The sequence below is a fragment of the Chinchilla lanigera genome, unplaced genomic scaffold (assembly GCF_000276665.1).
Source record: "Chinchilla lanigera isolate Chin_1 unplaced genomic scaffold, ChiLan1.0 scaffold00050, whole genome shotgun sequence".
NCBI classification, from domain to species: Eukaryota; Metazoa; Chordata; class Mammalia; order Rodentia; family Chinchillidae; genus Chinchilla; species Chinchilla lanigera.
In genome coordinates this window covers 13,602,304-13,610,652 of record NW_004955451.1, presented here as the reverse complement: position 1 = coordinate 13,610,652, position 8,349 = coordinate 13,602,304, and the positions used below count along the sequence as shown (strand labels likewise).

Genomic DNA, 8,349 nt, shown 5'->3' with positions numbered 1-8,349 from the left:
GACCTGGGGGCGGAGCCGGCCTCTGACCCCGCCCCTAGGCCCCGCCCCTAGGCCCCGCCCCGCCCCCGACGGGGCGCACGGGCGGCCTCTCCCAAGGGCGGCGGAAGCGGAACAGCCGAGGGCGGTTTACGGGAGGTGGAGCCGCGAGTCACCGCTGTGCGGGCGTCCAGGGGTCCCGCCCAGACGGCCGGACGTCTGGGCCCAGGGAAGGGGACGAGGCCACCAGGTCAGAACCAGTGGCAGAGAGGAAGGGAGGGAGGGAGGAAGGGAACGGAGGCGGAGACCCAGCAAGCCTGGAAGGCTGAGAAATGCAGAGGCGAGGGGTTCAGGAGGAAAGGGGGCCGAGGCTCGGGGCGCCTCACCCTACAGATGAAGGCAGAAATGCTGCAGGGCTCGGGGTGCCCCTCAGTCCAAGAAGCGGGGCGGGGCCGCAGTGCTACAACCCCGCCACCCAGGGAGTCTCCCCACTCATCAGGGCTGCCCTAAGGCGACCCCTCCTGAGTTCACGCTGCTTCTCATCCCTGTCCCCAGTAGGACCTTCTCCAGTCGAGGGGGGCAGTCCCCCTGCCCTCCGTCGTGGTGGGAAGTTCCTCCTGCTGTCCAGTTCTGCCTTCCTCCTTTTTCCTGTCACCTAGGGTCACCTCTTACCCAGGCCTTGTTGCCGTTTTTTGTGTTTGCTTGTTTGTTGGCTTTTTTTTTTTTTTTTTTTTTTTTTTTTTTTTTTTTTTTGGTCTTTTTTGAGACAGGGTCTATGTAGTCCAGGCTGGCCTCAAACTCACAGTGATCCTCCTGCCTCAGCCTCTCAAGTGCTGGGATTACAGGCATAATCACGACACGCAGCATTTTAGGGGGGCACTGGGAATCGAACTCAGGACCCCGCGCTTGCCAGGCAAGGGCTGTGCCACTGAGGTACATCCCCGACACCCAGCCTTTCTTGCCACTTTAAGGGCTCTCTTTTTCCAGGCTATGAGAAAGAAGGCCGAAGCCACCCATAAACTTGGAGCGCGTGGATTTGGAGGAGGCAGGTACCGTAAACAGGATAGCACCTCTGCCCCCTGAGTGCTTCCCCCTCTGCTGCCTCAACACTGATTAGCCCCAACTCCTCACCCCTCGCCCTTGATCAGAGGCAGGAACTCAGATCCCTGTGGGAGAAGGGTAGCCCTGATGCCAATTAGGCCGTCCCTGGTCCCGTGGGCCCACAGGAGATACTGACTGCATGTGTGCACCAGAGTAGAGACTGAAGCCATGGCCTTCCCAATGAGCTCCATCCCCAGTCCTTTTTTAATTTTTTATTTTGAAACAGGGTCTTATTAAGTCACTAGGTTGCCCAGGCTGGATTTGAACTTGCAATCCTCCTGCTCAGCCTCCCAGGGTGTGAGGATTACAGTTGTGCACTGCCACCACGTCCAGCTCTGATGAGTTTTTCAGTCCTATGCTTTATTTTTAAAAAGTCCCTTGTTATCAACAGAAAAGGGAGCCGGGTCTGTTGGTGCACACCTGTAATCCGAGCACTAGGGAAGCTGAGGCAGGAGGATCATTGTGAGTTTGAGGCCAGCCTGGGCCACAAAGTGAGCTCAAGGCCACCTTGAACTGCATATCAAGACCCTGTCTCAAGAGGACAAAAATATAAATAAATAAATAAATAGATAAATAACAGATAAGGGATCAGTTGCATACTTGTGGGAGACAGTTAGTGACCTCCCCCTCTGTCCCCAGACCTTTTCTTTGGTATCCCCCACATCTAGAAAGTCCCTCCTGTTACCCAGCTGTCACCATCTACTCTGATTTTTCCTGCTTCATCTTGTGAAGTCCTGTGCTAGCTCCTCGGCCGACCTGTGTCCCGGCACCAGGGCCCTCCCTGCGGAACAAAGGCAGTGTCGGAGGGCGGGCGGAGGTTGGCATGTGAAGCCCAGGCTGAACTGGGTGCCCCTGGCTCACTTTTTCCAGAGCCCGGTGCCCTTGGCCCCCGCAGGAGGCGGCAGAGGAAATGAGCTCACGCTGACCGGCAGGCTGTCCTCCCCCACAGTGCGCGGCACACCTCCCCCACTTCCCAGAAAGCGGCCCCCCACCCTCCGCCCTCCACCTCTTCCTGCGCCTTCGCTGCCCCCCTGCCCGCTCACCGTCCACCTTCTCCAGCCCCTCCTTCCTGCCACTGCTGCCCCGCTCCCAATGCCCACCCCCTATATCCTGCTGTCACCCCAAAACTGCTTCACCCCTGTGTGTTCTTTCCCTGGGGCTTGGGGCTGAGAGCCGGGCTTGGAGGGGATGTATCCTGTCCCGGCCCCTAGCCTGGTCACCTGCCTTCATTCACAGTGCTTCTGGGGAGCCCTAATAGAGCCCGCGGAGTCCAGGGGAGCAGGTAGGCAGGGGCTGAGGGGCAGAGGACACAGGGACGGGGCTGGGCTCCTGCCCTCTTGCGGCCTGGTCTTCCCAGTGACAAGGCCTCAGTGAGCTCCCTGGGGAGCCGTGCGAGGCTGGGAAGGACAGGGGCTGCAGCAGGAGGTGCCTGGGGCTGGGGACAAAGGCAGGGAGGCAGGAGAGGCTGCTCCAGCAGTGTGCGGACAGGAAGTGTGGAAGGGTGAGGGCGGAAACAGGCGCCGTGTGGCTGAGTGACTGGGCCTACGAGACATTCACGTCCAAACCCGGCTTGGCAGAGACTGTAGGCAGAGACATACCCTGTCCCCTTGGGCACATGGTAGAGGACGAGGACAAGAAAGGACAGAGGGCAGCAAGCCAGGGGCAGGGAGTAAGGAACAGAGGCTCCTGGAAGCCAGGTGTGGTGGCGCACCTCTAATCCCAGCTCGGGAGGCCAAGGCAACAGGATCACTGTGAGTTGGAGGCCAGCCTGGGCTACATAAGGAGACCCTGGCTCAGAAACACAAACAAAAACCCTGAGGCCCCTGGGGCTCAGCGACTACTGAGTGTGGGAGGAAGGAGACTGGAGACTGTAGAACAGCTCCAAGGTTTGGGATATCAGGTAGACCAGTTGTCTGGGGTGTTCCCAGAAAAAGGGGCCTAGCCAGGCACCAAGTCCTTAAATTATTCCAGTTACATCTCACAAGGGCCCCCGGAAGTGGGTATTTTGTTTTCTGGCTGAGGAAACGGAGGCCCTGAGAAATAAGCATCTTATCCGAGACCACACAGGCTGCCAAGCAGGCATCTGGGCTCCGGAGTCCATGCTGTGGTGCCGGTGGGCGGGGATGGCTGTTTCAGCCCTGTCCCTCTCCCGGAGGGCAGGCAGGAGCGGGGCTCGGCTGGGGCGTCTGGTGCCTGAGGTCGGGGTGTGGCTCAGAGTCTCCGGATGGCAGAGAGTGAGGAGACCAGACGTGGGGACTGGCAGAAGAGGAGGCAGAGAGGAAGCCGGCAGCGGGAGTGGCATGCGTCACTGGCAGAGCAGCAGGCAAGGTCGTACGGTGCCACTGGGGAGGACCCTGAGACACTGGGCTGAGGAAACAGACGGAAGTTTCCCTCCCAGATTCGAGGGGAGGGGCAGCCGAGAAGCAGGTTTGGAACCAGAACCCAGGACTCAGAAGGAGGGAGGGAGGAAGGGAGGGAGGGAGGACAGAGGCTGGAGGAGAGCCCGGGAAGCCCAGGGAGTCCCCAGCCGGAGTCAACGTCACCATCAGCCCTGCTCCGGGAGCCGGCAAGGGTTTATGATGTCTTCAAAGCAGCACTGAGCATTGGAAGAAAGCCCTGAGTTCAAGTCGCCATACCGGGGCCAGGTATATAGCTCAGCAGCACAGCGTCTGCTTGGCAAACTCAAGGTCCTGAGTTTAAGTCCCGGTCCCCAAAAAAACCAACCAACAAGTCGCCATCGTGCCCGTGGGTGGCTGTCTGACTTGGAGGACAGGGGCACGCACCATTGGAACCTCAGTTTTTAAACAAGAGATGCTCCTGCCTGGGCTTAGGATGGAGTTTTGCAAGTGCCCCTCTCACACACTGTACCTTCAAAATCTCGCTGGGGATGTAGCTCAGCGGGACAAGCTCCTGCCTGGCAAGCACAAAGCCCTGAGTTCAATTCCCAGTACCAAAAATACCCCACAAAATCAAAATATCATAAACGACCAATGTATTTAATGCACCTCCCTGCTGGGGAATCCCAGCTTAGCCACACAGCCTGCTGTGGTGGGTGGGTGCCCCCCCATCCAAGAGGATCGCACCTCTAGCCCGGGAAAAGTCAAAATTCAAGCTCAGTTACTGCTGAGTTATTGCTTTGACACTATTGCAGAATGACAAGTTGTAAACCGAATGCTCAGAAATCGGAAATCGAGGAAAGTCTATAAAGTGTGAAACACAGATTCCAGCGCCTGCCAAGGGCCATAAACCTGGCCAGCTCCACGGTGGGAAGCCCTCCCACGAAAGGGGAAAGCGCGCCCCCTGGTGGAGCAGAGGAGGAGCGCAGAGTGGAGACCCCTGGTTTTCAGCCCCCAAGACCTCTGGTGTCCTCCGAAGACAACTTCACCCTCTCCCCAGTCTGCACCTCCAAGGCAGGTGGCATCTAGTTCAATCAAGTCAAAAGACGTTCACTGAGCCCCTACTGCATCAAACCTCTGTGTGGTGTGGGGGGTGGTTTGCTGAAGCAGGTGATGTGCTTGCCCTCAGTGAGCCCGCACTTGGGGCAGGGCAGTGAACCCCACACAGGACAGGTGGGATGGTGCTGTGACAGCAGTGCAAGTGCAGCCCTGAGCAAAATGAGAGGAAGCCCCACCTCCACCTCTGCCCCCAAGAGGAGAGAAGGCTGAGGGTCTGCAGGAGGGCCCTCTGTGGTGTCGGCGGGGCTATGGTCCCCACGGCCCCCTGGCCCGGCCCCGTCTGGCTTAGGGTGGGAGGCCTGAGTCTGAGTCGCAGTGCAGGGAGAGAAGCAGTTGTCGCTCTGCAGGCCCCTGTGGCTGGGCATGCCGGGCTGTCATGGGCACAAGGACCGTGCCGGCCCTCAGCAGGGCTGGGAAGCACAGGGTGGAGAGGGGCTGCAGAGTGCTCGGCACCTTCCAGGGCTGCACCCTTCCCACACTCAGTCGGGGCCACAGCCCACACCCTGCCCCCGCCGCGCACCTGGGGAGCCAGGCTCAGAGAGCTTGAGGAAGTCGCGTGGCGGCCTCCAGCTCCGCGCCGGGTTCCGTGGTCCTGTGTGAGACCCTCGTTCTTCCTGCCCTGCCCACGCGGGTCCCCCAGACTCCAGAAAGCCCGCTCTACTGCTGCACCAGGAGAGGCCGTTGCCATCTCCTCTTCCTCTCCACTTTGCCCTTCTGCCAGGGTGGAGGGGAGAGGGCGGCAGGAAGCCTGGGGGCGACAGCATGGCCCCTCTCCCCCTTGCGCCTCTGGAAATCCCCAGCCAGAGAGGGGAGTCTGGTGTGGAAAAGAGAGGTGTCCCAGGAGGGAGAAACCCCCAACCCTCCTCCTGCCACTCTGGCCTGTCCAGGAGGTCCCAGGCCTGCCCCGGTCTTAGGAAACCCGGCAGCCCAAGCACACACATGCCAGGCAGGCGCGGCAGGCGGCTCCTGCACTATAAAAGGATTCTGAGCTTTACTAGTGGCTCTGCACAGGGAACCTTAAAATAGGAGCTTCCTGATGCTGGAGGCGGCAGTGCTCAGGAACGCCCCTTCCCCTGGGGGCGGTGCTCCCCCTCGGTCTGAGAGCCGGCCTGGCCCTCCAAAAGGTGCATCAGTGGGCAGAGTCCAAGGGGCCTCTCGGGCCGGGGCCAGGCTGAGCGGCTGTGCTCCTGGGCAGAGCTGTCCCAGGACAGCAAGAAAGGGCCTAGGGAGCCACTGCTCAGCAGAGGTGGCAGGGGCCCCACAGCAGCCTGGAAAACAGATGCCGGCCAAGGCTTTCCAGTGAGATTTTTTTTTTTCTCTAAGTACTGGGGATCAAAACTAGGGCCTCTGCACTGAGCTATATGTCTAGCCTTCTTTCTAATTTTTAATTTTTTTTTAAATTTTGATACAGGGTCTCAAGTTTCTAAGTTGCCCAGGCTGAGCTCAAACTTTGTGATCCCCCTGCCTCAGCTTCCCAGAAATGGATAACAGGCACACGCCACCTGCCCAGTTCCCAGTGACTGATTGTTGCAGTTTGGGGATCAAACCCAAGGCTTTATGCATGCTAGCCAATTACTCTGTCACTGAGCGACACCACAAACTTTTTTTTTTTTTTTTTTTTTTTTTTTTGTTTTTCTCCGGTACCGGGAACCGAACTCATGACCTTGCGCGCTTGCCAAGCAGGCGCTTTGCCGCTGAGCTAAATCCCCAGCCCCTACACCACAAACATTTTTTAAACTTAATTTTTTTTGGTTTTTTTGGTCTTTTTTTTTTTTTTTTTCCGGTACTGGGAATCAAACTCATGACCTCAAGCTTGCCAGGCAGGCGCTGTGCCACTGAGCTAAATCCCTAGCCCCCTTTTTTTGGTCTTTTTGAGGCAGGGTCTCGCTATGCGGTTCAGGCTGGCCTTGAGCTCACTTTGTAGACCAGGCTGGTCTTGAACTCATGATGACCCTCCTGCCTCAGCCTCCCAAGGGCTGGGATTACAGGCATGCACTACCATATCCAGCGAAATTTAAATCTTTTAACTAGGGGCCGGGTGTGGTGGTGCACCCTTGTAATCCCAGCCCTTCGGAGGCTAAGGCAGGAGGATCATGGAAAATTAGCAGCTATCCAGGGATACACAGTGAGTTCAAGGCCAGCCTTGACTACACACCAAGACCCTGTCTCAAAAAGAGAGAGAGAGAGGGAAAGAGAGAGAGAAAGAGAGAGAATGAACTAGGTTCTCACTAAGTGGCCCAGGCAGACCTAGAACATGCCATTCTTTTCCCTCAGTGTCCCTGGTAGTTGGCATGACAAGCATGTACCACAGCACCCAACGTGCCGGTGACTCTGTCCGAGCCAGGCCTGGTGTCATGACTGTCCTCGGGGGAGGGCGCAGGGAGCAGGCCTGGCCAGGGTCTGTGCCAGGGGAAAGCGGCTCAGGTAGAGAAAGCTTCAAAGGCTGTGATGGGGCAGGGGCCACCTGGAGGAGGCGTGCCCAGCCTGGGCTGCGGGAGGCAGGAAGGAGAGCCAGCCAGCCCTACACTCTGCCCTCTTTAAAAAAGAAAAAGAAAATTGAGGTGAAATTCACAGAACATAAAAGTATTTTAAAGTCTCTTAGGGCACTCATGACTGTCATTACAGCACTCAGGAGGCTGAGGCAGGAGGATCGTCACAAGTTCGAGTCCAGCCTGGGCTCCATAGTCAGTTTAAGGCCAGCCTGGACCACACAGTCAGACCCTGTCTCAAAAAAACTGCAAAGATGAATTGTGTTATAGTGAACAATTCCGTGGTATTTGGTGGACTGTCCCTTGTAGTTTTTCTGTGCTCTGGTCAATAAGGACAACAGCAAGTACTGAGGGTTAGAGACCCTTCCCGCGGCCAGGCCTGTGCTCTAGGGAGCTGCCACTGGCCATTTCAATTAACAACGGAGATGCCAGACAGGCCCCAGAGGGCGCCCAGCCCGCAGCCCCGCCCCAACATCGCAGGGCAGGAAAGATGACCAGGACGCTGCCCCCTTCCTGGACCCCCCACGAGAGGCGACCGCTGCAGAGACCCCTCCGCCGGTGTGGGCCTGGGCACAGCCGGGAGGGGAGGGATCTTAGAGGCCCAGGCCACTAGTTCAAGCCCAGCAGTCCCCAGGGCAGGCTGGGCACCGAGGGGCAGCCCTGTACCTAAGAACCCACCGCACGCTCCAGAGCAGGCCAGGGCCTCACCCAAGCAGAGGTGTGCCGGGGAGGGGGTGCACGCAGGGAGCCCCGGCTGCGCCCCACCCGCGCTGCCCCTCTTAGCGCCTGGCATCCGCCGAGCGGTGGACAGGGGCGAGCGCTCCGGCCGAGCTCCCCCTGCGCACGACGCCCAGCCCACACCCTCGGTGCCTGGCTGCGGGGACTGCGTGAGAGAAAGGCAGCCCCGCCTCGCGGGCTGCAGCTCTGTATTGGGGTGCCCTGGGGAGAGGCTCCAGCCCGCCCTATCTGCTCACCGCCGCGAGATGGTGGCGGCAGCTGCTGCGCCCGCGGGGAGGGATCTGCCCGCCCGGAGAAGCCCTTTGGCTGGAGGGGGAGGGGCCGCTGCCTCTGGGGTCCCGCCAGGGGGTCTGGGGCGCCCCGCCGCCCCGCCCCCACCTGTGTCGCCCTCAGCCAGCAGATCCTGCAGACCCCTGCCCCGCCCGGGCTCGGGGCAGGGGCCGCACCTTCCCCAGGAGGGTAGGGGCTCCTAAAGGGGGGCTCGGTTCCTCAGGGGAGCGTCCTGGGCGCGCCTCCCTGGGTGTCCTGTGGGGGAGGACCCGCGTGTGTGCGCGCGTGCACCGCTCCGGGTCTCCCCGGCCCATCCCTCC

At 59.4% G+C, this 8,349-nt stretch overlaps 1 protein-coding gene and 1 long non-coding RNA gene across 3 annotated transcripts in view; both read left to right on the top strand.

The window, feature by feature from the left end:
- The first annotated feature begins 73 nt into the window (after positions 1-73).
- On the top strand, positions 74-2,364 carry LOC106149678. Of its 2 annotated transcripts, XR_001235996.1 has the most exons (4): positions 74-226; positions 964-1,025; positions 1,948-2,025; positions 2,314-2,364. It is a non-coding gene; the product is annotated as an uncharacterized LOC106149678 (long non-coding RNA). The 2 variants fall into 2 exon arrangements; XR_001235995.1 differs by lacking the exon at positions 2,314-2,364 and having other exon boundaries at positions 1,948-2,307.
- A 4,468-nt stretch (positions 2,365-6,832) lies between these two features.
- The window catches only part of LOC106149626 (translation initiation factor IF-2-like), a 3,555-nt gene continuing 2,038 nt past the window's right edge, over positions 6,833-8,349 (top strand). The window contains exons 1-2 of the mRNA XM_013519069.1: positions 6,833-6,956; positions 7,805-8,218. Of these exons, the coding sequence (XP_013374523.1) occupies positions 6,833-6,956; positions 7,805-8,218 (538 nt within the window). The remainder of the gene's footprint in view (positions 6,957-7,804; positions 8,219-8,349) is intronic.